Source organism: Protopterus annectens, chromosome 6.part0 (assembly GCF_019279795.1).
Source record: "Protopterus annectens isolate FY-2018-M chromosome 6.part0, PAN1.0, whole genome shotgun sequence".
Lineage (NCBI taxonomy): Eukaryota > Metazoa > Chordata > Ceratodontiformes > Protopteridae > Protopterus > Protopterus annectens.
This window is the reverse complement of record NC_056737.1, coordinates 474,446,507-474,462,835: the sequence shown is the minus strand read 5'-3', so window position 1 is coordinate 474,462,835 and position 16,329 is coordinate 474,446,507. Positions and strand designations below refer to the sequence as shown.

The 16,329-nt window shown below is 40.5% G+C and overlaps 1 protein-coding gene across 1 annotated transcript in view; it reads left to right on the top strand.

Annotated features, from left to right (window-relative positions):
• CHP1 (calcineurin like EF-hand protein 1) overlaps window positions 1-16,329 on the top strand; it is a 234,686-nt gene that overhangs the window by 128,254 nt on the left and 90,103 nt on the right. The window contains exon 5 of the mRNA XM_044074206.1: window positions 14,391-14,452. Coding sequence (XP_043930141.1) covers window positions 14,391-14,452 — 62 coding nt within the window. The remainder of the gene's footprint in view (window positions 1-14,390; window positions 14,453-16,329) is intronic.

Sequence of the window (16,329 nt, the reverse complement as noted above, 5' to 3'; positions counted from 1 at the left end):
TTTTCTATAGGAAAAGAGCACATGGATTTTCTAAATAGTAGTATGTAGATATGGTTTTCAATTACCAGTCAACACCCTTTCAAATGTAAGCGCTCTCTGGCTTATTTCCCCCGTTGTGACCTTTTTGTTCATTGGTTTGAAACTTAATACCCTATTATGTTGGCTTGCCACCATACTTCAGCTCTTATTCTGACGTCATATCTGTTAATACCTTTTTATAGCACTCCTCGCAGTTGGGAGGTTAGACCTTTCATGTTTCCTTCAGAAGGGTATGGGATGCTCAAAAACCTTGGATGCTTTAAAGCAGCAGTTTATTTTGTATTCATGCCAAATGGAATTACCGTATGTGTTGCTATATGAAATTTGATCAAGCCAGTCATAAGCATAAAGCTATGTGCTTTAGAGCCAGTCCTCCTGTTAGCCAGACCTGTTTTGTTCCCCTTTCCTGTGTATTCCCTTTTGAAGGTGAGAGTTTCCTGGAAAAGGCTGTCCTAAAGATCATTTTAGTGGTGGTTGTGCACCCTTACCAGCATCCTGGCAGTAGTGGTAGTTTGTCACAAGCCCCTGCACTGGACAAGAGATAAATGACCATGGTCACAGTAACTGATCCTTGTGTGAGTGTACTCCACTGTCCACTTGTTAAAAGGCTTACTGCATTAAAGTGTCTTGTTGGCTGAATACCTGCCCTGGTGTATTTGTACTGCTTTTCCTTCAAGGGATTGTTTAATTGGACAGTCACAGTCCACTCCAGCAGATGTCCAAGCAACTATTCTATTTCTTGTTGCCTGGGCCATAGTCATGGCTTTAATCCCTCTTGCAGTGGAAGCGGTCGAATTGAAATAAACCTCTTCTAAATATGTATTTAACAGAGTTGCTGGTTATACTAGTCCTCCAAATGCTTTGTGCTGCATGCTAAAATGTCTGATCAAGTTTATTAAGCTATCTTCACTTAAGAATTTTTGTTAATTTTTAGGCAGCACTTTCACCTATGGGCTCCTTGAATGTACTACCATTCAACAAATCTGTGTCTGTGTCTTTTTTCAAAATTAAGTGGAAGGGATGCTTTTCACAACCTTCCTGCAAGGAGTTTCGCTCCTGCTACTACTCTGCATAACAACCTCTGAGGTCTCGCAGTCTGGGCAAGTTGCCCAGTTTCAAGGAAATGGTTTGCTACTACAGATAATTTGCTGAACATTAATTAGCCGGCAGTACATCTTTACTGTAAAGCCCGTTCCACTTAAGGAAGCTCACACATAGGGGAGGTTCTTGGTATGCTCTTGGTTTTCTGTTTGTGCTGCCCTACAAAGTCATGACCTTGAGCTTGTTTTCACAGGTACTGGAGGACTTTTCACTCCTAAACTGGCATGGTCAAGTTTTAACTATTTTACCACTTATGAATGAGTTCAGAGAACTTTTTCCAGAATACACAACTGCTGTCAAGCCCCTTATTACACAATGGTACCAGTAGTGCCGTTATTGGTTAAAATCCTTAAAAAGGGATTGGATCGGAATAAGTAGGGAGGAATGGCCTCGAGTGGTAAAATGGTTAGCTGAAGTTAAGGCGCCATCTCTGGGGAAGGAAGCATAGTGCACACCCCCCACCAAGTAATACGGTTATCTCTAAAGGTTATAGTGATGGAGGCACCGGAAGCTAGTTGTACTAGTAGAAGAGGTGATAATGGTAAATGACTAGGTGGTGATATCCAAAATGTCCAAAACTTGACGAGTTAAAAGATGGTGTTTTGGTGGAAATGCCAGTTTAGGGTTTTTATATACCAAGCAGGCTAGCTCACATTTTCCCGAATGCTATTTCTAGCTGTTGAAATTGTCAGGAGGATAGTAGAGGTACATAGGAGCACATTTTTTGGAGCTGCCCAAAGTCGAGCACCTTTTAAATTGAAGATTGAGGAAGTCTTGTAGCATTTAGTAGGGGAGAAGACGCCACTTAAGAATTCCTTATACTTTATGGGTATGAGAGGCAATCAAGCAAAATGCAGCATAGTTTGGTGTAGATGGTACAGTGTAATGTCAAAGCCATAACCAGAAAATGGAAATCTCCAAACCCCCCACGCACACACACTACACACTAAGTAAAATACTTAGCATCCTTAAAGACAGAGAAAGATCAATGTATAAATGGGAAAAGTAGTAAGCATATGGCACTAATGGCAAATAAAGATCGCCAGTCTAGAATCCACATATAAGGAGAAAAAAGACATGCCTCGGTGACCCACCCAACACAAGTATTGTGATATTATGCAAGGTGTTTTAAAGGGTTCCTATTAGAACGACAAACGCGTTTTGTCCAATGCGTTTTCATAGACACCTAAAGAGCAAACGGGCAAAACAGCGAAGTGGCTGTTAGAATTCTTTCCCTGGGAAAGAAGTCGCTTGACCGCTTTGTTGCTTTACCATGTTCTGCACTGTAGTGTGGCCCCTTTGTCCGGTGTAGCTCCCAAGCGTAAATGTGCAACAGTTACTGACCTAAGGGTAAGGGTTAAGGTAAGTGTATATGTGTCTGGAAATGTTTACTGTTTTTTATTTTGGTTGGAACAGCGATTTCTTTCCCTAGGAAAGAAATTGCTGTTCTGAGGTGTCGACATTTTCAGCTATTGCTGAAAAAGGGTCGATGAAACATCGTTCGCTGTTTTAAGCATTCGATGTTTTAATATAGACCCGTCTTAAATGCATGCAGAGTGAAGGAATCGAAACCAGGATGTATAAATCTGACATTTAAGATTTTATGCAAGAACAACTAGATTGGATAGCTGTTAAAGTAAGAGACTTCAAAAAAATCCTTTGAAAAGGATATTACAGGACACTTAGAATTGTGGCATTCTTTAAGAGCCACAGTGGCTTTAGAGAAGGTCATAGTATCGGTATTGCCACCTGGCTTCTCTTTGACAAAATTGTAAGGGGCATCCATCTTCACATAATGACAAACCCTTTCAGAATGCTAACTCCCGAGTCCGTAAAGGACTTTGTGATCCCTCTAGGCCAAGACTGACTGACATAGTTGAGTGAATGATGGGAATGCCAATCCTGGGAGGAGGGCATGGTATATTTGGCCATGTACTACAGAAGTCCCTTGGAGTGGTGGGATGCAAGTACAGAACTTTGGAGCAGGCATTAGGCTCACTAAGCAAATGCTAAGTGTTGGCATTCAGGTGGGCTTCTGGAGACATGCACTCATGGGGGAAGGTGTTGTGGGCTACCATAGTAAATTTTAATCATACTACCTTCACCCAGGGTTTTGGGTTAGCCCATCGGAAATGCCCCGAGGTGCTGAGATGCCGTTTGAAAGCACAAAACACTCACGTGGCTACGTGAACGGCTGACTCATTCAAACAGCTGTTGCCCTTTTACATTGGTGGGCTAGTTCCATTTGAATGTGGAATGAATGGGCTGTGTTCATTTGAAGAGATAATTGAATGTCAGCAAGTGAAGGCAAAAATGGCAAAAAAAAAATCGGTACTCCAGTGACATTTAAAGGGAGTAATAAGATAAAAAGAGATGGTGGTGTAGTGTCCCCTCCTAAATTTTAACATTTACTGGACAGTTTTGCTGGCACCCATTACATAAGTCTGTCTAGTTGTACTGAAATTGTTTTAACCAGCTTTGGCTTGCTAGTATCTATATTTAACACTTTTATTGATTATTTTTACGAACCTTGGCTCTAGATGATTGCCACTGTTAGTGACACCTTGACCCCATGTGCAGAAATGGAAAAAGGGAGTTGTGGCTGGATAGATTAGTTTTATAAAATGGACCAGTAATAGTCAGACCTTGTTGCTTTTTGAAACCACTTATAATAATACAAAAGGGGATAATGAAACTGCTTTTCCCAGCACCCTCTTCCTGTCCATGGTTAGACTACATGAAAAAGTAAAGCACAATCAACCCATGTTTTAAATTGGTATAGAGATGGTCTACTTCAGTTCTCTAATTTATCGATATTTGTAGTACTTTTCAGAGAGCACCCAAAGGTTGACATGTCCTATTTCTAACTTGTTGCCAACGGGAGTTAGAAGACAAACAGTGATGGTGATGGACTGAGTAATACTGAGACTGTGCTATTGCTTACTTTAAATGTCATCAAAATCTGCTTTTAATCCAGATATTGAGGAGCATAAGACACCTTCTGAAAATAATTAAACTGAGTTGAAGTCCATCGTCATCAAATAGCAAGATTAAAGCCATAGGCAGGCCTTCAATCAGATTAGCATCTGAAACTTTCCCTGGCTACAAGCTTCCCCTTACCTTTTACCCACAGTGCTGTGCTAACAAACTTGCTCTGCAAGTCCTTGTGCTGCGTGTTTAGTAAGGAAATTTCATGAGGAAATTTTGCCCAATGTTCTTAGTGTTTCACTGTTGCAGTCGTTGCATTTGGGTAATCTGCTGGCAGGTTGCCCTCAGTCAGCCTGATTAACAAAAGTCTTGGGTCCTGCATTGGTTGCTGTCCCTTCTTCCATGATGTCAGGGGTATAAAACATGCAGCTGACGCCATTACATCATTCTTACAGTGCCCAAAGCAGAAGCAGTTTGCAAGTGCCGATCGTCAGACTCCTGAAATTTTCGTTTTTGAGTTTCAGAACCGAAGTCTTTACCTTAAAGTTAAGTACCCCGTTGGGGATACTTTTTTCTTGCTCCTTACCGATGTCAGTAAAAGTTAATAATTGCATTACTTGTGGAAAGCAAATACCTCAAAGATTTTCATTTGTACTGTATTCCTTGCCTAGGCCCTGACCACAACGTACCATGCTGTCGGTTTTGTGCTTTATTTAATCAGCGCACTATCCGTCGTCTGTACATTTTTGCCTCTAAATATTTCTGTTCTCTGTTTAATTATCCAGAAATGACGTCTGTTTGCATTTTTTCAGAATGCCGGTATTCGAATGGCTAAGATGAAGACAGAGACAGGCCGCCAAGGTCCAAAACTGCAGATGACGCTTCTAAGCCAGTCGCCAGTTCGCCGGTACTCAGTGAGGCACTTTTGCAGCCCCTGATACCTGCTACTTCTGACACGCAGGCCTGTACTGAGACCCATTTGGAGTCCAGTATGCCACGAGATGCTTCACCTATGGAACTCACAGATTTCTCTACCTTGGATGGGTCCGGAGCCGCTGTGCAGGCACCGGCTTCTGAGGGTGTATTCAGGCCTACAGACTCCACCTTCAATACTAAGGCCTAAATCTTGATCTATGTCTAAAAAACTGACGCCCAGGCCACATGTTCAGGCCCCTATGCTTAAAAAACAAATTATCAAAATGGCTGAAGATCTAATTACTCTAATCAGGGGTAGTCAACCCCTTTCTAAGAGGCCTAGGGCTGAGCTTGACCATGAATCTTCTGACCAGGACTCTTTCTTCTGCCTCTTCTAATGACCTAGATTTGTCCATACCTACTTGTGAGGATTCCGATGCAGAGGATTCCATTCCCTGCCCCCCCCCCCAGGACTTTTCTTTTGAGGAAACTTTACATACCTTAAGGGAGCATTTCCACTGGGAAAGTCAGGAATTTTCTGATTCAAAAAAGAGGCTTAAGGATTTCTTTCTTCCTCAGCATAGGCCTTTGGCTATACCTCCTGGACTAAACATTGTTGTGTTTTCGGAATCCAGTATGGCCTCTGATTCCCTGGCTCCGGCTCCTAGTAAACCAGACAGATACTACAGGGTTCCTGAGTCCCACAAGTTCCTTTTCAAAAATCCTGTTGCAGATCCAGAAACCATTTCTCAGGGGCCCAAGCCATTTAGGCTCTTACTTCTAAAAATCCTACTCCTTCTTCTGATAAGAGACTCCAGGGCCTGGATAGATGGGGTAAAAAGCTTTTATACTTCTGCAACCTTGGCAATCAGGGCTCTAAACTGCCAATTTCATATGTTAAAATATCACCAGCATATTATTGGATTGCTTAAACAGAAAATGATGATGATTTATGACTTGTGTGGAAAATAAAGATTTACAGGATTTATTGCATTCTGCTGAATGGGTGGTCACGGTGGTGCAGCGGTTAGCGTTGCCGCCTCACAGCAAGAGGCTCTCCGGTTCGATTCTCGGCTGGGGTGCTGTCTGTGTGTAGTCTGTAGGTCCTCCCTGTGGTCGCGTGGGTTTCCTCCGGGTGCTCCGGTTTCCTCCCACATCCCAAAGACGTGCAGTAGGTGGATTGGACACTCTAAATTGGCCCTAGGTGTGTGTGTGTGTGTGTGTGTGTGTGTGTGTGTGTGTGTGTGTGTGTGTGTGTGTGTGTGTGCCTTCTGTGGAAGGTTGGGTGCCGGGCTGGCATCTCGACAATGTAAAACTCCACTGCCAATCATGAGCGGACAGTTGATCCACTGTGGCGACCCCTAACCGGGAAAAGCCGAAAGAAGAAGATGATGATTGCGTTCTGCTGAACAAGTTGAAAAACATACTTTGCAATGTGGTTTTGATTCTTTAGAGGCCTTTTGCAGGGCTGCTGTTACTGGGTCTGTGCTTAGAAGGCATGCTTGGCTTAAGGAGCAATCTCTGTTTGATCATGTTAAAGCAAAATTGTTGGATGCTCCTTTAAATCAGGACCGCCTTTTTGGCAGTAAGGAATAAGAAGTACTAAAAAAGATGGAAGATAAAGCTAAATCTATGCAATCTGTAAAAATTTCTTACAAGTGCAACCTCCAAGCTTTAGTAGGCACTGGCCTACTAAGAATTGGTCTTTTCCAGCTCCTTCGAGATCCTCTCAAGCCAAACCCAGACACCAGGATTCAGTCCCAGGGGACTCTGAACTAAGCAATGGGGGGCCTCCACTTCCAAATCTTGAAATAAGACACCCCCTATGGTAAACTGTCTCAATGACCTTTCCTTTAAAATTACCAGGCACTTGCCTTTTAGCCGCTCCTTTGGGGGGAAAGATTGCTTTTCATGCAAAAAACTGGGAACTCCTAACACAGGGCAAATGGGTTTTAAATATAGTGTCCCAGTGATACAAATTTCATTTCCACACGTTGCCATCACCAAACGGGTGGCCAGACCTGGCCCCAAATCAGTGGGCAGAGGCTCAAAAACAAGTACTTTCCCTCTTAAACATGGGGGCTATTTAACCGGTACCAGAAGAGGAAAAGGGACAAGGTTTTTATTCCAGGCTTTTCCTGGTACCCAGAAAAGACAAATCATGGCGTCCAATTCTGGACCTGTCTACTCTAAACGCCACCTTTCTGGACATTCCAAAATTCAAGATACTGACTCTTCCAGTTGCTTCCTATGCTAGGTAAAGATGCCTGGTTGGCAACTCTAGATTTAAAAGAAGCATACCTGCACATTCCAATCAGGGAATCTTGCAGAAGATGAAGAACCACAAACTGCAAGCCAGCAACTCCTCAGATGGAATTTATTTGAAAAACCAAGATGAAATAAAATGCTCTAGCGCCTCGGCCAACAGCCTTTAACAGAGTACACTTTTTTTTAAAATTCACTCAACTATATATAGCAGTTTACTAATTGATTAATAACATAATTGATTAATTACACCAAATATACACCCTTTTGAACCAAGTATTTTTTCAAAAGAACACATACCTATATACATAATTACTCAAAACTTCACTAAAAACTATTTACATGATTACACAAAACTTCTCCAGAAACATTCTTGATTAAGTCCCCTAGGGGACATAGTATTAAATTTCAAAATCAGAAACGCTTCTTTCTTTCTTAATATCTGTTTTACTTGTTCATCATTCATAAATTTATTACAAAATACTTTTTCCAGAATTGTCGTTTCAAAACCATCCAGACTACCATTATGTATTTCATTGAAATGAGTGGCTATAGGACTAGTTGTTTTATTATTCCTCACATCCCTAATGTGTTCCTTTATTCTACAAGAAAATTGTCTTTTTGTTTCGCCTATATAAAATTTATTACATGTGCATTTGATAGCATATATAACTCTCTCACTTTTACATGAGAAACATTCATTTGTTTCAAAGTTTTTATTATTAATTTTATCAAAGCGTACCGTAACATATCTACAAATTGTACACTTTCCACAAACCATTGTACCTTTTTCTTTTATACTATCTATTATTTCTACTTTTGGCCTATTAAACCTACTATGCACAATAAAATCCTTAATGTTTCTACCCCTATTAAAAGAAAATGACAATTTCTTATCTTGTAAACAATCTATCTCTTTTTTAGAGATATTCCAACTAGATTTAATAATATCAATAATTTCATCTGATATTAATGAGTACGTAGTAATAAAATAAACATCCCTTTTCTGTTCCTTTATATTTTTCTTCTTATAATATATACCGGTACCAGAAGAGGAAAAGGGACAAGGTTTTTATTCCAGGCTTTTCCTGGTACCCAGAAAAGACAAATCATGGCGTCCAATTCTGGACCTGTCTACTCTAAACGCCACCTTTCTGGACATTCCAAAATTCAAGATACTGACTCTTCCAGTTGCTTCCTATGCTAGGTAAAGATGCCTGGTTGGCATCTCTAGATTTAAAAGAAGCATACCTGCACATTCCAATCAGGGAATCTTGCAGAAGATGCTTACACTTCAAAGCAGGCTACTTGCATTATCAGTTCTCCACACTGCTCTCTGGCTTGTCTACTGCGCCCAGGGTATTCACAAAGTGCCTGGCTCCAGTAATTGCATTTTGCAGGGAAAGAAATATTCAAATATATCCATACCTGGACGATTGTCTAATTCAGGCAGAAAACCAAGGCATACTTCTGAATCATCTGTCATTTGTAAAAAAAAAAAAAAAAAAAAAAAAGGTTCCAGCTTGTCTGGGGTACACCATAAACAAAACTAAATCACAACGGGGTACCCCCCCCCTCAACAGATTACATTCCTGGGTGAAAGCTTGAATACAACTGCCCAGATGGCTTTCCTCACGCCAGAGAAGCAAATTCATCTGGTAACTTTCTTCAAACAAGTGGCCACAAAAACCCTGATCCTTGCAAGACAAATACTGCAAGCCTTTGAGTTCATGGCCTCCTGCATTCTTCTAATTCCATATGCAAGACTTCATATGAGGAAACCTACAGTGGTACTTAAGTTTATGGAGTCAACATTGTCACAGCCTGGAAACAATGATTCCCATCATACCTTGCCTATGCCTGGAGTTCCTATTGTGGGCAGAGGCCTGCCACCTAAACAAGGGACTACCATTCACACTACCCCCTGCCACCCAAACCCTAGCTACCGATGCATCAGACTATGCATGGGGGGGCTCACCTGGCAGGGAAGTGCATTCAGGGCAAATGGAACCCAAGTCAAATGCACCTACATATCAATCAAAAATAAATGCTAGCTGTACAGAATGCTCTGAAAGCCTTCAAGGACTACATTCTTCCAGGACAACTAATGGCAAAGACTGACACAACACCATGGTTATGTGGTACATAAACAAGCAGGGGGGTACACATTCCTACCCCCTCTGCAGACTAGCCATGACATTGTGGAACACAGCCTTGAGCTACCAAGTGCACCTACAAGTTCAATTCCTGCCAGGAAAATTGAATACACTGGCAGACGGACTAAGCAGAAATCTCCTGGACCCACATGAGTGGAAACTGGAAACACAGATTTTTAACATGTTGGCAAGCAAATGGGGGAGCCCTGACCTAGATCTATTTGCCTCCCCCCAGAACTACCAGTTGGACAAGTTTTGCACAAGGACTCCCCACAAAAAAGCCTGGAAAGTGGATGCTTTCTCCTTCAGCTGGAAAAACCTATCAGTCTACGCCTTTCCCCCTCTACCTCTGATCACCAAAGTTCTGCTAAAAGTCACAGGACAAACCAAGAATGATTTTGATTGATCCAGACTGGCCATGCCAACACTGGTACCCACTCCTGCGCAATGTCACAAATATCTCCATGGTACCTGCCCTCAGACACCTTCCTTGCTGTCGCAGCAGGAGAACCAAATCCTGCACCCTCATCTTCCAACATTGAACCTTGCAGCCTGGCTAATCGCTTAAATTCACCCTTGGCATCCCTCAGCAAACCTGTGATGGATCTTGGAGGCGAGAAGACCTAGTACTAGAAAATCTTATGCTGACAAATGGAAAAGATTCCATGCCTGGAACCAATCTTTAGGGATGAGCACAGCAGCGCCCAATTTACCTCATATTTTGCAGTACTTAACTGAGATGCTTCACAAGGGCCTGTCTTTTTCCTCTATTAAAATCCATGCCTCAGCTATTTCAGCTCACTATAACACAGAACCACCCCTCTTTTCTCACCCCCTACTCGAACAGTATCTCAGAGGGGTAAAGAACTTGAGACCACCCAGGAGAGCTCCTACGCCTGACTGGGACCTTAACTTTGTTTTGGGGAAGTTCACTGTACCTCCTTTTGAGCCAGCTGCTACTGCAGACTTAACATTTCTTTCTTGAAAAAACAGCCTTCCTTTTATCAGTCACTTCAGCTAGAAGAATATGTGAATTACAGCCCCTTATGGCAGTGGAGCCTTTCATCATTTTTCATGCGGACAGGGTATCTCTGAGGACCCATCCATCCTTCATGCCCAAGGTGGTTTCCAGTGTGGCTCTTAATCAGTCCATTCATTTGCCAACCTTCTTTCCCAATCCACAGAACCAAGGGGAAATGGATTCTGCATTCCTTGGACATGCACAGACAACTTTGATTTTACTTGGACAGAACTAAATTTTAAAAGAAAATTTGAACAATTGCTAGTAGCATTTGCTGCAGAGGGGAAGGCTATTTCAAAACAAACCATTTCTAAATGGATAAGCCATTGCATTCATTTCTGCTATAAGCACCATGGAAAACCTATCCCCTAGGGGATCAGATCTCACTCCACCAGGGCTGCATCTACTTCTGCAGCCTTTCTCAGAGGTGTTCCTACCAGGGATATTCTAGAAACTGCCACCTGGAGTTGTGTACATACTTTCACCAAGCATTATCATTTACCATTTTTCTCTAAATCCAGAGCTGGCTTTGCCACTGCCGTCTTGCAGGGCCTTATAGCTGGTCCTAATTCTGTATAAATTCCTCCTCCCAACCATAGCTTTGGGAATCTGCCCAAATGTAATGACTGCAACAATGAAACACGAAGAACATAGTACAGTTGTGTACACTTACCATAAATGTAGATGTTAGAGTGTATTCACTGTTGCAGTCCTGGTTACCCTCCCTCCAGCCCCCTGTTTTTCTCTAACTGTATCTCTACTTTCTTTTATTTCTTTCATTTTCCCTTCTTAATTGCAAATGTGATCTGGATGTTGTGTCTTTTGGCTTTTCCTGGTTAGGGGTCGCCACAGCGGAACTCCGGTCCGCTAATGATTGGCAGTAGATTTTTATGTGCCCAGTTGCTGGCCCTGACGCACAACCTTCAACGAAGGTACGCCCATTCACGCATATCTCCACACACAAGATGCTCTAACTGTGAATCAAACAAGACAATGTCTTACTGTGATGCGACAATGCTACCGCAGCACCACCTGGATGATTTCTGATTATTTGTTCGCAATCCGTTTTGGTGACAGGGAAGGGCTTGTAGTCTTAAAGCTTTAGACGCTCAGCTGACTCGAGGCCTGTGGCTTTAGTCTTTGACAAGTGTGAACTTGTTTGTCTAGATCTTACAATAAGTACTTTTGCTTGTGCCATCAGCTTATGATTTTTGTTTTTCTTTTTGAATTTAACACCAGATTTGTGAGTAATTAACTATATAAAAATAAAGGCCTCATCTCTCTGGAGAAACTCCTGTTATGAATCACAAATAGAAATTATACATTTCTTTGTCTGTAGGATTTGGTGTGTGTCAGATCTGAGCCTATAAATTGGAAGGTTACTGGATCCACTTTTTGAGATTAAAGTCCTGCTAATATTCATGTGATCTAAAGTGTCAAATGCTGTGAACAAATCTATGGACACGAGCTAGGCCATAAAATGTTAAAGGGCGGTATATTTTTTCTTAACTGTGTTGTTGGTGCATTGATGCTTTACAGGTGGGTGAATTTAGTGTTTTCTGAAAACAATACAGAAAATCCCCTTCATTGGTTTTCTCGTTTTTGTGGCAGTTTTGAAAATGGAGACAATGCTGTTTACCTTCATCTACCTTTCGCTTTGCTCCTTTTGTTATGAATTTGTGTAAAAAGGATCCTTTCATCATGAGGAAAACTAGCAGACAAATGTGCAGTAAGGCAGATAAGAAAATCAAAAACCCAGCTTAATAAAGTTGATGTTCTCCCTGTCCCAATGTCGTAAGTTTTGAGTTTTATAGTTTTGAATTATCTGATAAATTTGGTCTCATTTAAAAAGAAAACAAACCTTTGCCATCAGCATTTTGGTTCTTTACGGAATTTTTCCCCATTAAACTCTTAAGTACTTGACATTCATTTGCACTATCTAATTTGTTGACCAAGTCTTGCATCTTTACTTTTGTGCTGTTACCCTATTCCTTTTTAAACACAGCACTGAAATGTGGAATATATTAAATTCTTAGCTTAGATTCCTATATCTTGTTCTTATGTTAGTTTTTTTTTCCTGCGCAACAGTTCTTGCAGTTATGGAGGACGTTGGATGTTCCCCAAGTCAGAGTAGCAATGATATGGTTAGGTAAGCATTCACAGATGTTTGCTGCTCAGTAAATCCCGGCATTTATTCTTCTCCTATGTATGCATAATTCAGTGTATGGACAGATGGGTCTACTTCATATGGTCGAAATTTCAGAATGTTGAAGACCATATGGCTGAGACCGTAATGACCGACATTCGAAATGTCAACCATTGGGGGGAAAAAAAAATTTTACCATCATGCACCCCCCCGGAACTTAAATATACCTACTCTGAGATCACACTACAGTGCGGAAGATGGAAATCTTTCCATTCTGCACTGTATGGAGATGCCGGTTCCACATGGTCGACATTTCGAATGTCGATCATATGGTCTCGGCCATATGGTCTTCGATATTCTGAAATGTCGACCATGTGAAGGGACCCGGACAGACATATACACATAGTCTACAGATGGGTAGATAGACTGATGCAGACAGGTGGAGAAATGTATTGATATTTGCTTTATCATTTGCATACTGGGAAAGTCCGACTTGGCCTGGAAGACCCATTTTTCAACAGAGACCTTTGAAAAGTTCCACATATAAACATACAATATATTTGAAACAAAAACATTTTACAGTTCACAGTCAAGGACACAGTGATGAGATGCACTCCATTGAGCCCTTTACTCAACATTAGTAATATATGAGAAGCACTAGCAAGTTTGTAGGGGAAAATGCACAAGTACAATATCGAGACTAGGAAAAGAAATGCAGATTGTAATATGCAGTTAATAGCAGAGGAAAAGGAGTATGTAATCTAGTGTAAAAGTTAAATTAGTGTGTAAAGGGACTACTGCCCCACCCCTCCCCACATCAGTTTTTTTTTTTTGTGTAGAGTGTTAGGGTAACCCCCCCCAAGAAATGGAATTTTCATTTAACAAAAAATCCCACTACAGCACTTGGTGTCTGTTTTAACATTTAACAGGAATTGGTAGCGATTTACCTCTGTGTTCTAGTTTCTTGTGTCATTGTTTAAGGTACAAGCTAGTAATCAATGCAAGTATTAAATCGCTTTTTAAAGAATTTAGCTTATTTTTAAAAACGCTGTCAGCTTTTGTCTCACTTCCTGTGACTTTACTGTTGCCAAAAAACTGTTATTCCCCCAATCATTTGATGCTGTCAGAATGATGTTCAGCTGTCAAACTGTACAAAGTGTCATCTTTTGAACCAAGTCTGTTAGGTCTTCTGGGTTTATGGACTTAATTAAGATAGAGTATAATGTTGCCAGTGAAAAGGCCACCTGTGTTTATGTAGCCTAACAAACTTTTCTGAGCGGTTTTAAAAAGTCAAAGTTGTGAAACTCCTGAACCTGGTTGAGCATCTCATAACTGTCAGTAACATCCCAAGTGAGGAGTTGGGAATGCGTTTTATTACTACTCTAGCCTTTACTGCTTGTGACTGAGGGTTTTTTTTTGCTAGGGATCCCTGGCATTTAGAGTGGCAGAGGGATAATTGAATAATTGGGGACAGGATCACTTCTCTTGGTGAAGAACAATAGCTCTGAGTAATGCATATTATGCTCCCCCAGTGGAGCACCACACCAAGGCTACTGCGTTTGACCTTTTGCTTGTCATCATTGTCTGACATGTCCACGTAACATTACTGAAATATTTAGCTTCTTTTATTCTTGGACATCTTGTTTTTCCTGTACTAGGACTATGCCAGTTAATTACGTTTGAATTGGGAAATTTGAGCTCCAGATGAAAACATTTAATCTGCTTTTACTGACCAAATAATTTAACTAAATGCTGATGACTTTGAAAAATCTTGAGACTAGTTTTGCACAAAACTTATTTTTTTTTTCTTTCTTTATAGTTGCCTTCCGTCTGTATGACCTTGACAGAGATGACAAAATATCACGAGATGAACTTCAGCAGGTAAAGTAAAATTCTACCTGTTTCAGTCCCAGGAGCCTTTCTTGTGTTCAATATTTTTTCATTCTGGTATAAAAAAAAAAAAAAAAACTCCTGGATTTTAGATTTCAGTCATAGGCTTTAGAAAAGCAAGAAATGTGACCAAGTACCTAGTGAATCAAGAGCCACTTTCTTTTCCTTGAACTCTTTTTTATTTCCAATACTGAGGAAAGTGCTGCCTTGGGAAGTCTGTTTCTGGAGAGGCTCAGGCAAGTCTGAAAATTGGGGTGTACTGGTGTAATTTTAATTATTTTGTATTTTTTGTTTGTGGGATCAGGCTGAGTGCAAAAAATCTCTGAGGACATGTATTTGATTGCAAATCTGTAGTAAAACTTAAATACAAAGCTCGATCTTGATTTTGGGCATTGTCTCTGTTTGGGTTGAAATGAGCCTGTTTCTCCAATGCATTTATTAGCCTGGGGAACTGTAAAGTTTATCTATAGGAGTCCCCCCTCCTCTCTGAGAATCGGTGCTGATTTTTAACTCTGCAAAGCTACAGAAGCAGTTTGCATGAGAGAATACTAGTGTTGCTATGTGCTTGAGTTTTTCTTGATAGCAAAGTACTGTTTCTCCCTGGGGTGTGCTTCAAACAAATTTAATTACATCATGACTGGTACACGCCTATGTTGGCCTTTTTTTCAGAAATACTTTTGAGGTGAAATTTTTTCTTCTGTTGAGTGACATAGTCTTCACCATAATCCCATAAAGTATCCATTGCTTATTTTAGTGCCTGAATATAAATTAGTCTTAAATATTTGATAAGTCTTGTAAGTTGAAGATTATTAAAAATAATTGGAGTTTTAAGAATAAAAACTTGATAACCCTATCCTTTCAACCCCCCCCCTTACATCTCCAACATCAAGTATGTCTGAAAATGCTGAACTCTAAGGAAGCAGTGTTTAAAAATGAGTTAAAAAAATGGTTCTCCACTAGCTGTATTGAAGAGTGGGGATAACCAATTTAATGGTTGCAAAAAAAGGTAACCTAACTCTCAAATTACATAGGCATTCTCCAATTCCGATGCTTCAGATATTAAACAGCACTTCCATAGTTACCTAGATTGTACCTGAAAGTAATTCTAGAGGTCTACAAAGAGGGACAGCAGGTCTGTAATGTGTCATTGTAGACAAGCTCAAAGTTGCCATTGCTATTTGAGGTATTTATTTCAAAGCACTCTGCATATGCTCATGTAGAATACGGACAAAAATGTGGTGATCAAGTTAAGCGTTTTATTTTCTTGTGTTCATATGCGTTTTCAATAAAATTTTCTGTTCAGCTTGGAAAATATTTCTACTACTCTGCACCTCCACAGTACTTAATTTGTGTTTTTGGGTTTGGCATATTAATTAATTGTTCATACTGGTTCCCAGAGTGGTTACATATTTCTATCTATCTAAAATTGTTATAGAATTTAAGAGAACGTTCTCCCCTGCTGAAAGCTGACTTCTCAGATCTATGTGGGTGAGGATTAGGACCTGATGTGCAGTAATGAGGATGTATCTGGGACTAAGAGGAGGAAATGTAACAAATGAGGGTAGATTCTGAAGAAATACTTTAGGAGAATGTTTAATAGCGACTGAATTTCAAGAATAGAAACTTGTACAGAATTTACATATTCCCCAAGGTACAAGAACTGGGCTGTACTGGTTTGAAGTTGTATCTCACAGAAAAGTGTGTATTTAATTAATTGAAAGCTTGATCTTTTAACATAGATCCAGTTACCTGTTTCAGATCATGCATCTATAAAACTAAGGTAAAATGCAGGATAATGAAATAAAAATGAGATACTGGTGCTTTCCCACTTAGATGTTAGAGAAATTTAAAGAATGGGTAGTAGAAAT